The sequence below is a fragment of the Strigops habroptila genome, chromosome 13, assembly GCF_004027225.2.
Source record: "Strigops habroptila isolate Jane chromosome 13, bStrHab1.2.pri, whole genome shotgun sequence".
In the NCBI taxonomy this organism is placed as follows: domain Eukaryota; kingdom Metazoa; phylum Chordata; class Aves; order Psittaciformes; family Psittacidae; genus Strigops; species Strigops habroptila.
In genome coordinates this window covers 12,057,775-12,077,805 of record NC_044289.2, presented here as the reverse complement: position 1 = coordinate 12,077,805, position 20,031 = coordinate 12,057,775, and the positions used below count along the sequence as shown (strand labels likewise).

Here is a 20,031-nt window from a genome sequence, read left to right as displayed (position 1 = left end):
TGCTGTGATTGGCTGGCAGCACCAGCGGCCCCGCCTACTGGCCTACCCGGAAGTACATTTGACACACAAGGCCCTCCCCTTATATACACTGGGCGCAGCCATTTTGTTCCACCCGCCATTTCATAGCAGGGAGCAGCCATTTTGTTAAACGTCACGCGGCTCTGTGATTGGCTGAGAGCCCTTTCTTGACAACCACGTGCTCCCAGGCTGCCCTGTGATTGGCTGCCTCAGGAGCCAGAGGAATAATAACACGGATTCATATATAATGCGTATATATAGAACTGTGTATATAAAGGAGTGTATGAATATGTATAAACACATAGTTTTGAGACATATACATCTATATTTGTAGATATTTTAATATATATGTACATTTATAAAGCTGTTGAGATTAAATATAGTCTCCCCCCCCAGCCCACTCATTGCAGCCCAGCCCCACACACCCCACTGGGAATAAAGAGGGAGAGAGACCACCAGGCGCTGTAAAGTCAGACTGCATCTGTTTATTTATTGTGGTTTGTATGGTAAGTCAGCCAGCTGCCCTTGCTGCTGCGAGTTCTCCTCCTCCGAGGTGGCAGGAAACAAAATGAGCCCCAGAAAAACCAGCCTTCCAGGCCAGCTCCCCCCACAGCAGCCTCAGACACGGTTGGAGGAGTAAATAAGAACAAACAAACCAACCACCCGTCCCCTCGTGTCCCCCCGTTTCAATGCTAGAGAGCTCTAAAACAGCATCTTTACAACAGTGCAACCCAACAAGTCCGTATCTTTACCCACAACCATCAAAACCAACGCTGGATTTGAGTTACATTATACCCAGTTTCACAGTTGAGAGTATACCGTAGGTGGGCAGAAATCTCTAAGAGCACCCGTGCATGGACAACACTTTACAGCATATAATGGTAACTCAGACATCATTCAGGATTTCACTTTATCTTTTGCCTTCTGGCTCACCAACACCCTTGTTGGGATTCAGAATCCAGCTCTGGGCTTCTACCCCCATGAAAGTAACACACAATCTTCCAACTCATTCAAGCAAGTGAAGGAAAAAAAACCTCCAAATCCCAACAGGATCACTCTGAATGAGGCAAAATGCTCTATTTTTGGGAGGGGGTGGCAAAGAATTTGGTGGTGGCAGATGTGGCTTCAAGAAGCCAGGCTGAAAAGGAGACCTACAAAGGGGAAAAACGGGCTAAAAAATATTTAGCAATCCTTCCTCTACCCAGAGAGCAGGGAGATAAGGAAAAAATAGTCATCTGATTACACACAGGGTATATATTTTTACACACACTTTTACACACATCTAGATATAGTACATGTAAAAATATATGCTATACATATGCCCATTCTCACCAAGGTGCTTTTAAGCACACCGTCTGCACTGTGTGTATGGGCATGTATACGTGTGTATGAATTAAATGTACAGGTACTACTAAGTGTATATGTGCATATGTACACATACATACAGGCAGGCAGCCTACCACCAGCTACCTGTGCCTTCCTCTGTACAAACCCAGTCCTCCCACCCTGAAATACCATCACACTCTCCCAGCCCTCCCCCTGTAAAAGAGGTTCCCCCCCCCCACCCCCGTGTAGCAGCTTCTTTCTCAACAAGCAATTCAAGGAAAATAATCTTGCAAAAAAATAAAAAGAGGAGAAAAATCAAAGTGAAGCATGTGTGGATCGTGCCTGGAGTTGCTCTGTGCTCCTTCAGCTCCCCTCTTGTGCCTGGAGTTAAGGGTAGTGCTGTCTCCCATCAGCCAGCCAAGCACTGTGTCCCCCCCCCCCCCCTTCGCTAGCTTATTGCACATTTGCTTCTGGGCTGCATTTCAACAACTCTGCATTACATTCCACAGACCCTGTCATCCTCTCAACTTCAATAAAACAGAGGAATACAAACCCCACTGCCCTGTCCCTGCCCACCCAGCCTCCCCCCACCCCAATATCCCCCATCAAAAGGAAAACAAACCCCCCACCCCCCCAAAAAAAGGCTGCTTGCTAGCAGAGTGCAACAGTAGTACACACTGAATGGGTGTTCTCTTCGGGAGCTCGGTGGAAGAGAGGTTGTTTCTAACACGGTTAAACAAAGCCATGCAAAGGGGTGGGAGAAAGGAAGCAGGAGGAGGTAAAAAGAAAAGGATGAGAAGGAAGAACAGAACCGAGGAGGAGGAAGAACACAGCATGGCAAGTGCTCAAGGCTTCATGTTTTCTTGTCCTCTTCTTGTAAACAAGCTAATAATTCTCATGAGATAGAACGAGTAAAAAGACTGAAGGTCCAAGTCGAGGGGTTGGAGTTTCCAGGAGTCTGTTCAGTCCCGTTCAGCAACACCACAGCCAGGGAGAAAACGAGGGGGATTTTCTCTTTTTTTGTTGTTTTGTTTGTTTTGTTTTGTTTGTTTTTTTTTTTTTTTTTAAAATCTTCATTACTTAAAGCTGAGAGAAAAAAAAAAAGCGCCAACTCGGGAGCCCTTTGCAAGGATGGCTCGTTGTCTCTAGACTCAAGAAATCACACTAGTTTAAGAGAACCTTTTGTGTTTTGTTTTTTTTTTGTTGCCTTTTTAATGACTTATAAAAACCACGCGGTTCCTTCCTCTGCCCCCTCGGCTCAAAGGCGGGTCTGGGCCTCGGGGACGTAGATCTCGATGCTGTCTGCGCTCTCCGTGGCCGAGTTCTGCCGCACAGAGGCCGCTCGCTTGGCTGCCATGAGACGCTTGCGAGCTTCCTGGCGCTGCTTGTCTGAATCAGAGGCTTTGTCCCGGTTCAGCTGGGATTTGGACTTGGCTGGCTTCTTTGGCACTGGAGGGGGTGGTTTCTTCTCTTCCTTTAGGGAGACAGTAAGGAAAAAGCCAGACAGAAAGTAAAAATGAGCATAAGCCCCTGGCAGAGGGGTTGGAACTAGATGATCTTAAGGTCCTTTCCAACCCTGACTATTCTATGATTCTATACCGAAGCTTGCTCTGATGTGGTGGGGACTCTTATGGCATGAGGGACTAAGCGATGAGGTCGAGTGTCAGGTGAAAGAAGCAGGAGTAGTTCTTGAGCAAAGCACTCAAAATCGGCCTCGCCAATGTCTAGAGATGTGCTCTTTTGCATTACATGGTACACCTGCCTTTGGTGAAGTGGACTCGGGTTTGTAGGGTCAGTCTGGCCCAGCTATAGGTCAGAGCACATGAAAACTGAACTCAATTTTAATATGCCACCCTGCCCAGAGCCATAGTCCTCCTTCCTACCCTCATGTCTAGCCAAGCAGCCTGGCCCCAGGCATAACCTGTGCTGCATTTTCAAAAGGTTCCAATAGGTGTTTTTTATACTACTCAGACAGCAGGAATAGTTAAAACCTCTTCATACAGTGCTTGTAACACTAGAGGCCTCTGCATCACTGCTTTAAGCACACACCAGCACTCATCGCTCTGCTCTCTCTCCATCCTAACACTTTTTTCCCCTTGTATGAAATTGTTTCCACTATTACTCAAGAGGAATGGTCTCGGTACATTGCAAGGCTGTGAGATTACACTGCGCAAGGGCAAGAAGGTAAAAACCCTGGAGATCTTCTGTTTGCAGACAGAAATAGACCTCACATACCCAAATGTCTGTGAGGTGCTCTGGCCAGTCTCAACAGCCCCACGCTCACCTTTCTCTCCGGTGTCTCTGCCAATTGCCAGCTATTTGCTTTCAGGTGGTACAGCTCATCAAACTTCATGCTGATGTCTTCAATGGACAACTGGAGGAGATCCCAAAACCCAGCTAGGTCCTGGGCTGTGGGTCTGGGATTGGCATTAGGATTCTAGAAGGCAAAGCATAAAAAGCACTCTCAGAAATGTCCTCCAACTGAAGGTCCCCAGCATGTGATTCAGAGCTAGAACACTGGTTTCTGACACAGAGATCCTGATTTCAGAGTGGTAATAATGGAAATGAGCACAACATGATGCAAAGCACAGCTCTAATACCCGAGAACTGGCATGTCAGGGTACAGTGGCCCAAAAAAGCCAAAGCTTTCATGAGTGATATTACTTTGCTGCATCCCCCACAAAACAATCTGAAAGTATTTGTATTTCTCACACTAGGTTGAAAAATTTTAAGCAGCTCAAGTTTCTTCCATGAACAGATTTTCCCCAGTTGTGAGACATCTGAACTGCCATCATATGCCTGGATTGTCTCAGGAAACCATGGGATCAGGTCTGAACAACTCAGCACCAAGGGTCAAAGAGTGATCTCAGCCCAAAACTCTGCTGAAAGCCTGGCAACTAGTGGTGCTGCTGCTAATCCCTCAGCTGTGAGCAGCCAGAGATCAGCACACAGATGCTCAGCACTTCACCCCTTCTCCTCCCCCAGCTCCTCTGTGTTTTTTTGGAAGTAAAGAGGAATTCACCTCTGAGGAAGGCTGCAAAAGCTGCGTACCACAATAAAGGCTGAGGTGGAAACACCAAAACAGAGATTCCTATCTACCTCCACATTAGCCCTGTTCAGCTCTCAGCAAGGCAAACCCTTGCATTACATTCAAAGAGACCCAACCCAAACAGTGCTTTGTGACCCAAGAGGGACAGTTTTACTATACATGCAAGCTACATGCAAAACAAGCACATTTGGAGGACAGACTTTTCAAACATCCCCCCCCATCTGGCAAAACCTCAGTGGTTCCCCTCAAAAAAGCCCTTTAGGAGTACCAAGAAAAAGGTAGTTTCCAGGATAAACAGCAGTGTGGCCAGCTGACAATTCAGACCCAGAGATGTGGTGTATTCAAGCATGCCCTGATCAGCAGCTCAAGAGAATTCCCCAGTGCTCACGTAAGCACCAAAAGGAATTGCAAGCACTCCTCCCTGAGCAGAGCACAGCCCAACAATTGTCTGTGCAGAAGAGGGTGAGGTGACCAGCCTCCTACTGCTCAGCTGCTGGTTTAAATCAGCATTCATCCATCACGGCATGGTGGCCAGGTTGTAGGCGACAGATACACTGACCCTATTTTTACAGTGATAGCAGCCTGTTAATACCTGATCACGTTCATGTCTGTTGAAACAGATACATTCCCCTCTCAAAAACTAGGAGAATTAGATCCAGACTCACCAAGTTTTGTTCACAGAGGCCGTGGAATTGCTGGAATTTCTGTGACATTAGTAACTGTGCACTGCCCACTGCACTCAGGACTTTTCCTAAGACTGCAAGGGAGAAAAGGAAACAAGAACAGGCTATTAAATGCAGCAGTGAACTCAAGTGTTTCTGGAGCAAAGAAACACTTTTGATTCATTAGCAAAGGAGTTTCAGAGATCCCCAATGAACTGAGTGCTCTCAGGGAAAGAAGATGTATTGAAACAATCTAAGTCTTTGTCATCTACTATTACTCCTCCTAGAGCAGGTCAAAAGCAGGCCAGTCTGAAAACACTGCATTGGAGCGGGCAGAACATACCTTGACCTGCCCTCAGCCCATCAGACAAGCCATTAGCACAACCCCAGTGAGCAGATCTGCACAGCCTGCTCTTGCACTTATGCACGAGGTCAAAGTAGCAAGAGGCAGGAGAACTGTCCCCATTTACCAGCAGGGATGAAAATACTGGCAGGCTTTGGGCTTTTAATACCCAGGACTTTACACTGCTCTTAGTGGGGTTTCCAAGAAGCCTCTGGGCATGGCAACATTCCTCTGCTCATTAATGGAGAACACTGTATGGGCTTTTCCCTTCCAAGGGCATGGCTGAGAGACCCAACTGCACCACAAACAGGGATGAAGCAACTCTTCCTCCCTGGTCTGCTGTTGCACCTACTGAATCAGTTCTGAATGTTTCTAGGTCTTGGTGGGACAAGTGTAAGCTGGGCTCCCCCCATACCCACCAACTTCTCAGTTACAGAATCTACTCTGAGATTCTCTTAGAGGTCACAGATATAACACAACACTGGTTTTGGTGTCTTTTCTTGCCAGAGCACTCTTGCCACAGGCAAAACAAGGGCATTCCCTGAGGCAGGGAAAGCCCTCGCACTGCCTGTCCAGCTTGGCAGCCAGTTCAGCATCTTAGTGCAATAGGATTAGATTAGTTCCCCAAGCCCTAGCAGTGGGAGGGAGCTATAACTGAGTCTCACCATTATTTCACCTTTCTAAGGTGTTAAGAAAATAAATCAACCAGACTCTAAACAAAGATCCTGCCCTCTGCAGCCTAGTCAGCCCCTTCTGTCACTCTATGCGCCACAGGCATGGTTTTCACTACAAGCAGCACAGGTTTTGCCAACTCATTTGAAAATAGTGTAACAAGCCCAAGTAGGACTGAACCCAATAAAATCCAGTGGCCTTGTGCTCCCTGTACATGTGCTTTGTGTGTATTTGGCACAAAATTAGCAAAGCTTCCCTCCATGAAGAAGCCTCCTCTTTGCTGTGAAGACAAGTCCACCGATTCAACGGATCAAACAAGCTCAGAAGTGACCCTCATTCTGCCCCACTGTCAACTAAGCTTTCACCTGCCCACTGTTGTACAATGGGTTATGCAGGTAGAAAGATCCCACAGCCTCCCTGGAAAGCAATCCATTTAAGCTTTTAGCAGTTGGAATGGTCAGAAGCTGCACCATGCCCTGCACATCTTACATGCTGCATCATGGTACTATTTCTTACCCTGTCTGCTAGAGGAAGTTACCTTATCCTTTCCAAAGATAAAGTATTCCTTGTCCCAAACTCATCTCCATGTTCTCTGTGGGCTATCAGCAATTTAACTGCAGAAAGCTGATCCAATACTCAGTTACAACTCCAGAGGAGGAGCTGCTAGGCTGCTCCCATCTGGTGTCCAGGGGCTGACACCACCTACCTTCTTCAGAGAGATTGTTCTCTTTGGTCTCCTGGTCCATCTGGCGGCACCAGCCTTCTAACCGCTCTGTTTCCGCCTGCAGCAGCTTCAGAAACCAGTATCCATCCCGCCGGCAGGCTCCTGGCTGTGTGGGTTCTGATGGCGAGGTGGAGGACGTCTCGAGCCAGGGGTCAGGAGGAGGGAGAGAGGAAGGCTCCAGGGCTGGGTCATTGTTTTCTCCATAGGAGAGGTTTCTCTTAATCTGTGAGGGCTTGGCTGGTTGCCTGGTAGTGGCATCACCACCAACGGAGTTGTTGTGTTGGGGGCACTCAGCGAGGCTTCTCTCAGATGATTTACAGCTAGAGTTATTAGGTTCCTGTGTGTCAGAGTCTGTGTCCTGTTTGGTGGACATGCTGCGAGAGTGGCTGTTTCTAGAGAGATCAAACCCAAACATTAAAGAGCAGAACTCACCCTGGCTGGCCTCACACACTGACAGTGAAATGCACTTGTTTATTATGCCTGCAGCTGAGCCTCACCCTGCCCGCCCTGCCCCTCCTCACACACAAACACACACCACACATTCAGACAGACAAAATTATAAGGTTGCCTGCTTACTGCAATAGGCCATTCAGCTGAGAGGACTGACGCACATCTGTAATTACATCTTGTACTTTCATTTGAAATTTCAAACTCCCATTGATTTGGCTGTTTACAGAACAAGTGCTTTTTTTTTTTTGCAGCGGGTGTGTGCTGTGGAGGAAGAGCTCTCCATGGGCCCCCATTCAACACCACTCATATTGGAACAAAGAAGGGGAGAAGGTCTAAGCAAAAGTGGGGGAAGAGCACAATTGAAAAGAAAGGAAACTACAAAAGCTTGCGCCTTTCACTTACCGCCACTCGTCCTCTACCTGTACCCCGATGGACTGGAATTTGGTGGCTGGTGGAGGAGGCTCCTCTTTTGCCACTGGCTGAAGGCAGTCAACCTTATTGAACAAGAAAAATACAGACAAAAACAGACACAAGAACTTGCTGCTGGAATTCACATTAGTAGACCAGGAGTGCTGCGCACACACACACACAGCATGCTGACACCACACACCAACTGCAGGGTTGTCTAAGGAGAGGCACGAGGCCACTGCTCAGCTTGGCCTCCACTTGAGCATCAGTCCTGCCAGATACCTGCTGTAGAGCCCTCAGCTCTGCCACCCACCGCTGTCTGCTCAGCTTTGGCACGCTGGAGACGGGCTGCATGTCCCTGAGGGAGCAACTGTATGGGCATCTGAGATGGGCAAAGGCCAGGAAATTCGAGAGGGCAGTGATCTGATTGAGACTGACAGTAAAGCCCAGCTTCCTCTGTCCCAGGGACTGACACCCTCCACAGCTCTGGATAAGAGGGTTAGAAGGGTTTAGGAAGGAAATCCAGGCTGTGGGGCAGGTGGCTGGGGAACCAGCTCAGAAAAGGAAGAGGACAGGAAGGCAGGCAGCCTCTCCAATGCGAGTTCTCTTGCCTTGCTGCCCTTTCAGCATGTATTTTGTCCCACTAGCCCTGCAGAAAAGCCTTCACTAGCACATGTAGCTAACTGGCCAGCTAGCCTTACTGCAAATCAATGGAGAACTTCCTCAGCATAAACACATGTGGTGGCTCAAAGCCCAGAACCTGCATTTGGATTTGCCCAAGTGCTCACAGCAGCCATCTGTAACTGGGAAATCTGTCCACAAGAAGAGTGGACAATTGCAGATGACTGGAGTTTGTCAAGTAAAGCACGGATTTACTCAATGTGTTCTCATTTGACTATATGATCAACAGCTCATTTCCATTGATTTCCACAGAGTTAAATGCTGCCAGCAAGAGAAGCAGCAACCTGCTGGGAATTGAACAGCAAGGAATTGCTCCCTCCTGCCTGCAGTCCTGGGACCATTTTCACTGCAGCAGCCCATGTTACATGGATGTCAAATAGAAGGGCCCACCTCTCAGAAGTTGTCCCTAGAACAGTGATGGGCAAGGAGCAGATTGATTTTAAGTACAGAGCACAGGCATACAAGCAGCAAAAAGCCTCTTTAGAGGGACTCACCCAGTTAACACAGTCCCACTGCTTTACAAAACATCTTATACTAAAAGAACTTAGTTCTTTCTGGTCTGTTATGGAAAGTTTCTGCTGTATTTCACCCCAGGAACACAGGAAGTTAGTTTGACAAGGCAGTTAGTTTCTGTTGCTACTCTGAGTTGAGCTGCACAACTGGTCACACAAAATGCACACGCTAAATGGATGGGTTAAAGGACATTCCTTAGGACAAAGGAGAACAAACTATTCCATACTTGTATTCCTATAGACGACAGCTTTCTTTTGGGGATATTCTCCACTTTAGGCTCTTCGCTGGTCAGAGTCCCTTTGTCACTTTTCAAAGTTGCATTTTTCTGAGGTAACTCCGGAGTGTCTCTTGCTGGAGCCACAACGCTCCCCCTCGTCACGCTGGGTGTCCTGGTGCTGTCCAAGCTGTCTGAGGAATTGCTGAGTCCCGACTGGCTGGTCACCTCGCTCTTGTGGTCCTGGCTGTCCAGGTAGGTGTCCTGCGCCGATTCAGTGCTGCTCTGCACAGTGACAGAGATGAACGGCTTTGATGTGGTCCGCGGTGGGACAGGAGGTGGAGTCTTTTTATATGCCACTAGGCATGATGAACCTGCAGGAATGGAGGTGGGAAGAACAGAGAACGCAAAAGACAGATTGGGGAGAGAGAGAAAAAGATACAGCAAGAGAGAAAGAAAAAGCAGGTCAGTCACAACATCCAAGAGGAGCCTCCAAGCAGAAGCTGGAGGCAGAAATGCAGAAACAGCCTACAGCCAGCAGCTCACACTGGTAACCCAAACCAAAGCATAAGGGGAAGCAGAAGGCAGAGCCAGAGCTAGCTTGCAAAAGAAGTCAAAAGGAATACCATGATGTGTGAAAGGCTGGAAATGGAGGAGAGGAATAGAAAAGCCTCCTAAGAATGCTACAGAGTTTGGCAGGTGTAAGCCTCCACGTTGGGGAAATTTTCTTTGGCTAAACCCTATGTTTTAGTGTCCTAATACAGCCAAGTGTCCCAGCTCTTTGTCCCATCAGTTGACAAGTTTCAGTGTCTGGACCAGGGTGTTGGTGTTTCCTACAAAAATGGAAAGAAGCCATAAAGTTTGTTAGATGCTGATGGTAGGAACAAAAGTTTGTGAAGTACCTTAAATCCCTGATGCTATGCATTAAAGGAAAATACACCATCTGGATGCAACAGCCCAGGAACGACAAGGCTGCTGCTGCTGCTCCATGTCCCCAGATCCTGCCAGTAGTGAGGCTGAGGATGTGTTCCCAGCAGGCACACAGAGCACACACACCCACTACATGTATGTATATACACATGGTTGGGCACACAGATCACGGAAGAGCACTCACATGAACACAGACAGCAGCAGCGGCCTCATCCTGCTCCTGTCTCTGGCTTGACAGGATGGAAGTCCATTAATGAAAATACAGGTACGAGGTGGATCCTGCAGCAGCTGTGCTCAGGCACTCAGTCTGCCCAGTGCCTGGCCCCAGACACAAGCCCCTAAGGCCCAAGTCCTACTCCAACTGCTGTCCAGATAGGACAGACTGTGCTGGGCTCAGCAAGCACACTGACCAGCCACCTACCTACATGCAACTGGCCCCTTTTACCCTCTTACCACTGTATTCCCTGCTCTTGTTCCTCTCCATATCACCAAATCCCACCTTTGGTTCCTCCCCTAGATATCCCATTAAGTCCTGTGCAACCCCAACCTGCTTTTCCCCTGTACCCCATGATGTGTCCCAGCCCTTGGCAGCAACCTCCTTAGTCCAAAAGGCAGTCTGGAGAGATGCTCCCCGAGGCTCATGGTGATGGGTGTCACACTGGGGCTGAGGATCTGCAGGGACAACTCGCTCTCCTTGGTGCCCTGCTCCGGCCCATAGTGCTTGGTCTCCTATAAAGGGGTTCTGTCCTTCAAATTGAAACCCCATGAACCATCCTGCTCCATGCACACATTTCCCCTAGCTGTTGAAAGGTACCCACACATGTCCCAGGTAACCCAACCAACACCACAGATGGGCTGTACAAACACAACCCCAGTTTCTAAGTGTTTTTCCTCGTACAGCTCTGATGACTGTACTAGGAATGATGACTGTAGGGGCTGTCACTCCTTTGGGTTCCTTGCTCCAATCCATATTCCCTGATCTCAATAGTTTTGCACCTCAAATTGCAAGTTCCTACCTCCTAAAGCAACAGCCACTGCACAGTTGCCCCCTCTCCTTCCCAACATTCTCTGCAAACATCCCCAAAAGCCTCCTTAGGTGTAGTGTAGATTGGGTCCATTTAACACTTGTCTTATGCGGTAGTTTACCTACTCTGCTCTTACAGCAGAAATCTGGACATTCCACCTGACACAGAGCACACCATGCTAGGGAGGTAAAGCATTCCTCAGGTGAGCACAGCTACGAGAGCTTTGCCCCATCACAGGACACTCCCCTGGCTGTACAGCCACAGCACCCCATGGATGAGCAGTGCCCACAGTCACTGTGCCAGGGCTCCCCCAATGACCCTCTCTCATTGCCACAGCTATAGCAACTTCTAGGCCAAGTCTTAACGCCTGTCTTGTACAGACAAGTAGGAGCAGCCTGAACAGAGCAACCCTTGATGAGCTGTGGCTACACCACCAAAACACAGGACATTCACACTGCCTTGCCTTACCGTACCAGGGGGCTATTATCTAGGCCAAGCAAGAGCCACCCAAATTGTCAGTGGAGAAAGCATATCCCTACAATTAAATACCTTGTCTCTCACTCCACACAGCCTCACGGAGAGCATTTGGAATGCCAGCTGCCTGGGGTCCCCGCCACCTAACAGTGAGCCTCTGTGACACCATCGCACCCGGCACCCAGGCGATGGAGGGGTGCAGCGGTGGTGCTGGCGTGTTTAACAGGAGCACAGCTCAGATTTCCCAGCTGCTGTTTACATCCACAGCACTGTAATTAGGGAAAGGAAATCAATTGCTGTCTGATATCGAACACTGCAGCCAGGCAAAACAAGGTGAGGGCAGCACATGAGCACAGAAAGTCAGCAGAGTTTCCTGGGGACAGTCAGTGGTGTTCAGGGTCGATAAGCTAGATCCAAATTCATCCTTCCACATACCAACAGACAATATGAATACTGTTTGTGCTGCTCTGTATACAGGGGGAAACTGCAGCATCCCCTCGTCTTGTTCCTGGGGACCCCTTCATGCCATCCAGCTCAACTGAAGAGCATCACACATTTTGCTAGAAGGAAATCACAGAGTACCAAGAAAAAATTACTCCTGTTAAAGTACACGTGGGTCAAAGGGTTGACTATGTAAGCTGTAAAAACAAGTTTATGGCTCCAAGAAACACTGCAAATGAAACAAAAAGATCAGAAGCCTTAAAGAATTGGGGATGCTTTGATTAATGCAATTGCAAATTAACCCCACTGAAGGCCTCTGCAGCCATAAACCAGGGACTTTTGACTGTGCAGCAAACCCAGAAGCCACATCTTGCCTACAATGGGTTTCAAAAGCAAAAGTCAGAGTAAGCTCATCTAGAGCAGCCTGCCCTTCTCCCTCAACACAACTCTGACCTAAGCTTCAGTGTTTCTCACATCTGTAGCAAGAGACAAGATATTGAGGCAGCCAAGAGCATCCCAGTAGGACAGAGATGCTCCAGGACCATCCGATCAGGCAGCATGCCATCATGGCTCAGAGGTCAATCCCACCAGTTTGAAGTGTTCCAATTGCTGACTTACCCCCTCCAAAGGGCTACAGCTCAACAGGGCATGTGTCTGCTCTCGAGCTGCTGCAGGTCATAGCCTATTATATTTTAAAATCAGCTTGTGCTACGATGTGGAACACAACCCACATGGGCACTGGAGCAGGTACACATCTTATTCTGCAGCACCATCAGCCAAGTTCACTTGTGAACATCAGCCACGCTCCAAAAAGGTGCAGAACACGAAAATGTGGAAGTTTCGCTTAAGCTTCCAGCTTGGCAACCCTAGACTTCCTGCTCATAGGATCTTCTAAGGCTTATTTAAGCAAGCTGTCAGAATTCACAACTGTGCTGGGGATGATTGATTTCGGGGGCAGGAATGTCTGTTTATAGTCTTCCTTGCATAATTACTTTTAGAAAGCAGCATGTTTCCACATTAGCATCTTGCACTGCTGCTCTCCGGGGCTTGGGCAATACCCACTGATGCAGCCCCAGCAGAGGAGCTGTGTTTCAGTGTTAGCCTGGAGAAGCCTCCTGACCCCCAAACCAGTTGGGCATGCTGTGATCCTCTCCCTCTGCTTCCCAAGAACCAGGCATTTGCTTCTTCAAAGCCTAAATGTAGGAGTCATAAAAGAATATTAAATCCAGTGTCACCTTAAGAGGCCCCTGTTCAAACACCACCAGACTGTGCTGACCTGCTCACTGCCTGCCAGCACCACCAAGATCAGAGCCAAAGTATTTGGGTTTAGATTTAAGTATCATAATTGCCCTCGAGTGTGTGTCTAACATGAAGTGCCCAGTTATTTAGTTGCTATTGCTGACTCAGTAGAGCCTGGTGATATTTCTAATCATTCCAGTGACTTCAAGGACCTATTTAAGCCATCCTCGTTCTGGTTAAACTACCTCAAAGGCTCCAAGCCACAGTCAGTTGCGAAGGTGAGTCAGGCTGCCCTCAAACACACTAGCAGCGCTCAAGCTGCTGTCACTTCCCTGCATCCCTCCTTTCTCTCTAGGAAGATCTGAAGAAATGACATTTCCTCATGCATAAAGCAAAATGCTCTGAAATAGTCTCTCCTATTACAAGACAACCTCATTTGTCAAGTGAAACAACCCAATAATCTTGCAGCAAATGAGAGCCGCTATCACCACTTATACTATCCCCTCAGAGATTTTGGTCTCATGTCTTCAGGCTTGTGTTTGCCACAGGGGACCATGGAAGAAGTTGCATTTAGAGCAGTTAGCAGTAGCAAAGGGAACTGGAACAGCCACATTCCAAGCAGCCTGACCTCTGATTTTCATCAGCTAGAAGAACACTTCAAGGCTGGAATTATAACAAATTGTGGAATGTTTTATTTGTAGAGCCCACGTGAAAATGATCCACATTACAGTTGCTACTGAAGACAATACAGATACTCACTGATTTTTATGGTTCAAAGCAAACACTTCCAACCTTATTTTTTCTGCTAAAACAAGGTGTTTCTAACCTTCATGGCCATGGCCAAGCAGACAGGCCTCCTCGAACCTGTATTTGGCCTGTTTAGAAGCTGTCTGAGCATTCTGCAGATTGACGGTCAAGATACTTGCATTAGAGGCACAGATGAGAAACCCAAATTTTATTAGCCAAGAGGTAACTATTTCCATCTAGACAAAGATGGGGAATCCCTGTGAAGATGCCATCACCTGCTCTGAAAGAATCAATGTCTTTAGAGTGCTGGAGCAATTTTAGAAGTAGTCTTACACTGGTTAAGCAAAACCACACTCCTGGAAAGCCATGTTACGTGACTGCATTCATTTCAAGAGACTGTTCATGGAAATGCTATAAATATCCACTCCCTCAGTGCTTTCCCTTTGTAAATCTTAGTAGTACTCATCTTTGAAAAAGATGAATCTCACCTTGATACTACCCAGAGACAAAGAGGTGCCCAACAGGGAAATATGTTGCTGACTAAGCTGGGGAGTTGGGGACGGGCTGTGGACTCTCCTGCCACAGTCCTTACTCCACTAAGCTCCAGGCTACACCAGCAGCATCCCAGAGTGAGCAGCTCACGTACCTTACAGCCCAATCTGTGCACTGCCTCCGTAGAGACCTACAGAGTGGCCAGCCCAGCAAAACCTTTCTGAAGCTCTCAGACAACCAAGAGGAACATTTTAGCCCTTCACCAGCTCCCCCCAACCCTCAGCTTTGCTTACTGTACCTGTTGTTTGCTTCTAATCACAGAGCTGAGAAGCATAACCTGGCTTGTGTACAACTCAGACAGAGCATGGTCCAGGTGCTCCTCCCAAGCAGCAGCACCAGGGGAAAAGCACCACCACCATTTGTGTTCTCTGGTCATCCATGACAGAGATGCCTTTAGGGTGAACTGCAGCATTAACTAACAGCGTTGAGTGTGCTGGGCTGACTGCACAAGGCAGGCAAGGACAGCAGCAACTCTGTATGTTGGGTGTGAGCAGAAACCTTTAACCAGTGAAGGAAAAGCTACGAGTGTTGGGATCTCTTCACATGAGGGACTTTGCATTTTTTCAATGTACCAGAAGTTTGAGCTTCTTGGAGATGCTCCGATTTGTAATTCACAGCAATGTTTGAGCCAAGAAATTATAAGCACTTATACACTGAAAACTATCACGCTGGGAAGGCCACTTGTAGAAGGTCACAAATTTAAGAGGCATCAGATGATACCACCCAAGAATGCTGCGGTTTATCTTGCACTGCTGGCATTCTGATTTGGTCATCTCCCCCTTGCAGCACAGACTCAGCCTTACAGTACGGACCCAGCAGCCACGACAGACAACGCCAGCCACAGACACTCCCAAACCCATCTGCAGCAGCTATTACTGGGGCTTCTATTTGTACTAGAAGAGACATTTATTGTCTCCCCACCCTCTCCGAAGTCATTTCCAGCACAGGTTTTAAAGCACATTGGAGCAGCGATAGGCAACTCCACCCCGCCCCGCAGCTGCACATCCAGCAAGCTGTCCATCTGTCCTGTGGGACCCAGGCAGGCCTCCAATCCAGCACAGTGCAGTAGCTGAGGGAGCATTCCTTCTGCCTGTCCACGCTGTTAACACACTTAGCACCAAGATCCCCACGACCAACCATCCCACCTCAAGAAGTCACTGCGAAGAGAAAAGCCATGAGCGAGGTCCCAAGAGAAGCAGAACTGCAGCTCTGAGGGTGGGGGTGCCTGATCCCCAATGACAGGGCCCCAGCCTCTCACCTATGAGCTCAGTGCCCATTAGTGGTGGCACACACAGTTTTCCACAAAGGAGATGAAGCAAAGGGAATGGTCCATCAGTTCAGTGTGCCTTTGCTCCGTACTGGAATCAGGCTGTGCTTATTCCCCCAACACCCTCACTAATGAGGGCTAATACTCAATGAGCTTAATACACCAAGAGATGTGAAGCAGCACAGCTAAAGGGACCCAAGCCCCCAGAGCACTGTGTGTACCATAGTGCCCAGTCTCTGTATTCCTCTCCTAATGCCACTCTCTCTGCAAGTTTTACTTAGGATAATGACAGCATACACATGAATTTAACAACTATCAATTAGATCATAAATAACAGAGAAATAATAAATAATAAATATAAATAATTAATAATAAACAATAATACTACTACTAATAATAAATAAGATGAATATTACTATATAAACAATAATTAAAATTAAACAATAAAATCCTATTTATAACTAATAAATATTAATAAATTATTAATTAAATAATAATAAATGTGACCCAGACATGAATTAACCAGTGCCACTAGGTCACAGGAGGCTTCCCCTCTCTCTGCCCCACCAAGGGACATTAACTAACCTGCTGTCCCTCTGCAAAGTGGCAAACTGCATGGACCAGAGTTAGGTGTTTAGAGGAGACACGAATATAAAGAATGACTGAGAATCCTCCACTCATCCACTTCTACAGCCACCTTTAAGTGCACTGAGGGTATTAGCGTTAATCTTCAAAGTGTTTAGGAAAGCTAGTATAATTAGACAGCTCTTGTTAGTTTTTCTCCAAGCTAGCAGTTTCTAGAATATCCTGCAGAAGTGAGTTCCACCAGCTCATTATGCACTGCATGAAATATCCTTCCCATTCCCATCGCTTTCTGTAACGCCACATCACTCAGAGGATGGCATATGCAGATGCTTGAAACTTGCTTCTCTGCCACTGCAGAAGGCCAGGGAATCTGAACACACCTCCACAAAGTCACACCCAGTCAAAACCATATGGCTAGAAACCATATAGCACCACTTGGAAAACCAAGTCTCTTCTTGTCTATGTCAAAGCTCAGCAGCTCGAGCTTGCTATTTTAGGATATGCTGACCACTAAAGCACAAGATCAAGTCATTCCCAAGCAGTTGCTCATGTATCAAAGGAGATACACTGCAAGCTTTCAATGTACAGGCAGGAAGCTGCATCTTGAGCACAAAGTGCAACAACCCAACTGCTTGCCCTCTCAGAAAGCGGAATTTGTCCATTTGGCATGGTACAAACAGCACAGTTATTCTGCAGTACTTCCCCACATACCTTCCTTTCCTCAGGAACCATCCTCTAAGGCCACCAGAAACCCATCTCATTTTTTGTCCAGGACCTTTCTGCAGTTGCAGGAACACAAAGAGCTCCAATAAAGCAGAATTACACCTAAAGCTTTTGGGCATCCGAGCCCACTGACATGAATTTGGGTCTGTGGTGCTTGGGGAACAGCAGGAAGTTTCTGCAGAAACTGCACGGTTGCTGAGGCAATGTTGGCATGTTCCCACCAACAGACACTCATGGAAGCAGTGTGGATGAGTTACCATTATTTTAAGTGTACCATTTAAACACTGTTCACAGAAGAGCTGGCCAAGAGGGTGCTGAAAACACTGATGGCAGCCAGCAGCTTGTCAACACAGACTGTGATAACAGGAACAGGCCTGCACTGGTGTCAGCAATAGCCTAGTTCCCCCAGTATAAGTGGGGCTCCAAGGCAACTGCTTCATCCCCAAGAACAGAAGCAGCAGCAATTCTTTAGCCTATCTAGATCTAGAAATTGCCACCATTGCTGCTGAAGAACTTCGGCGTAAGAGAAGAATTCATTTCTCCATCACTTCATTCAGCATCAAGATTTTCATCATAGTTTCCAGTTACTGCATCCCAAATTTTACCTGATCCAGACAGCGAATTGATGGCATCTGCTATTCTCACTCGCTCACAGGACGATATTCCAGCTGTTTCAGGAACTCAGAGATGCCACCAGGAGCAGCAGAGGTGGTTTTGCCAGAATATTATGAAAAACCCTCCCCACACCCAGATGACGAGAAATTCTTTGTAAGCTAAAAACAAACCCCACCCTGTACCCACAGGGCCAGAGAAAGCACATGTGTCAGCAGATGAGGAGACAATGCAACACAGCCTTGGTGCAAGGGAGATGGGGAAAGCATCAAGCTGAACAGACATCTTCCCATGCTTACCCAGCCTAGGAAAACCTAACCCTTAGTCAAGACTGTCTTTCCACTTGGACATTTGCTGTCAGGCAGCCAGCACCCAGGATTTACATCTTCAAAGCTACAATCAGGAGGTTTTAATAGTCAGATCCAATTGAAGCCATTTCCTTCCTTAACTATGTACAAACCAAGATGTGGCAACATTATGCTAATGCTGAAGAATCAAAGTCAAAACTGCTGGGAAATGTCTGTTGGCTGAGGCACAAGCTTTGCATGTTAGAGAAAGCTGTTCCATATTCACAATTTAACATGGCATTAGTTACAAGATTAAAAAGGATCACATGGACCAACACAGAAGAGGCTGGAGCAGGCTGCTCCCTCCCTTCATTAGCATTACATTTGAGGCAGTGGTTAGTGCTGCACCAACCAGAACAGGCAGCACTACAAACCTCCCATTGATCTGAAGAGGCAAGGCAAGTCCTTAGAGTTGGAGCAGGCAACTAAGCAAATATCCCAACCTTCTAATTCTTTTGGGCAGGGTACTAGGAAGCTCTTGAAAGCATAGCTGTTATCACTGCTTGGATTTCTGAGGGCTCCCAGATGAACTAACCTATGGGTACCACAAAGCCGAGCTGACTTTCTCACTAGCTAAGCAGGGAGGTATGCAAACAGCAGTGTATGTCCCCAGTGATGCTGAGCACACTGTTCTCCCACAGGCCAAGAGTCCCCAGCTTTGATTGCTTAAGAATTTCAAACATCACAAGCACTTGCAGAACAATAGTCCCTTCTGCCATCCTCCAAAGGGAGGGGGTATCCGGAGTAAACCCAGCACTTTCTGGAATACTTCATTTCAGGAATCAAGCAGGCCAGCTGACAAAGGAGCCACTGTGCAGGCTCCAGCTCTGAAATGAAAGAGCACAACGAATCCCAAGTGTGAACTGAGTCTTCTCCACGCACATCTGAGGCTCTAATATCTGTGACCTAAATAGCTTCAAGCTACCAACAAGTCATCATCTTTACAGCTCGCTTTGCTTTTACTGGAGGCTCCAAAACACCAAGTTCCTGGTTCACAGTCCTGAAGTCTCTGTAATCTTTAAAGTTCAGAGCCCAGACCACCACTTTTCAGCCACAAATATGGGTAGCAGAAGGTCTGGATTCATGTGTGCAGTACCTGTTCACCTGGTCCTCCAGCTTGCAGAACCTGCCATAAAGGTACTCTGAAGATCTAAGGCTATTAACTAGAAAAGGGACACAGGGAGAGGCTGGGGAAGAGCCCCACCACATTCATTTAAGAGACTCAGTTTCTAGGCAACAAAACGAAAGGCACTGTCTCAGTTATTTGGTTCTCATGCCATTTGGTCTGCCACAGCACCCTCAGGACCTGTCCTGCTGTTTGGAATTCTGTATCTGGCATGACGACTCCCTGGCCTTCTAAGGAGGGTTAATAGTAAAACCCAGTCTCCACCAAAAACATTAAACGTCACTGCAGCATCCCCTGCTGCTTTCAGGAACCTGCTCAACTGCAGAACAAACTATTTTCCTGCCTTGAAAGCTTGTGCCAGAAGACTTCCTGGCTTCATTTCCCACCTTGCTTATTTATTCCTGTTTCCAAACAAGTGCTCTCTCCCTCCTTTCAACTTCCCAGAGGTATAGCTACAAAAGAAATATCACCCAAACCAAACTTGGAGATCCTAGAGTTGTTCTGCAGGATATTCCAAAAAGCTTCTTCTCAGGACTCCACCTGGAAACACTAAATCCAACAAGCAGGTGAAGCACTGACACTAATGGAACAGGTTAGTGTGACAGGGTGGGAAGGAGGGAACAACCACTGATTCCGAGTGGCTTGAGGAAAGTGATGAGAATGATCTTGAGTCAGACTGTTTTGAAGTTATTCCAGCAAAAGACAGGTTACCAGAGGTGTTTTTGGAAGGAGCCACTCCTTGCTGAAGCACAGCTATGTGGCCTTCCTGAAAGAGTGTTCCCTTGATCTCCTGGAGCTGGATGGGCGTCCTGGAGAGACTCTAAAGACACACCACCCCAGCTATTCTTTATCCAGAGAGTTGTCAACGTATGGCATGAGCAGGCTTTCCACAGTGCTTGTTCA

General features: G+C 47.4%; 1 protein-coding gene across 11 annotated transcripts in view; it reads right to left on the bottom strand.

The window, feature by feature from the left end:
• Positions 1-480: 480 nt before the first annotated feature.
• DLGAP4 (DLG associated protein 4) overlaps positions 481-20,031 on the bottom strand; it is a 134,823-nt gene continuing 115,272 nt past the window's right edge. For 5 of the 11 annotated variants that reach the window (XM_030502805.1, XM_030502807.1, XM_030502812.1 and 2 more), the window contains 6 exons: positions 9,073-9,434; positions 7,647-7,738; positions 6,777-7,186; positions 5,059-5,150; positions 3,629-3,781; positions 481-2,818 (listed from right to left, as the gene is read on the bottom strand). In XM_030502805.1, the coding sequence (XP_030358665.1) occupies positions 2,603-2,818; positions 3,629-3,781; positions 5,059-5,150; positions 6,777-7,186; positions 7,647-7,738; positions 9,073-9,434 (1,325 nt within the window). In that variant the 3' untranslated portion in view covers positions 481-2,602. Of the gene's footprint in view, positions 2,819-3,628; positions 3,782-5,058; positions 5,151-6,776; positions 7,187-7,370; positions 7,624-7,646; positions 7,739-9,072; positions 10,144-20,031 lie in introns of those variants that run through there. The other 6 variants (XM_030502811.1, XM_030502810.2, XM_030502814.1 and 3 more) reach the window with 5 other exon arrangements.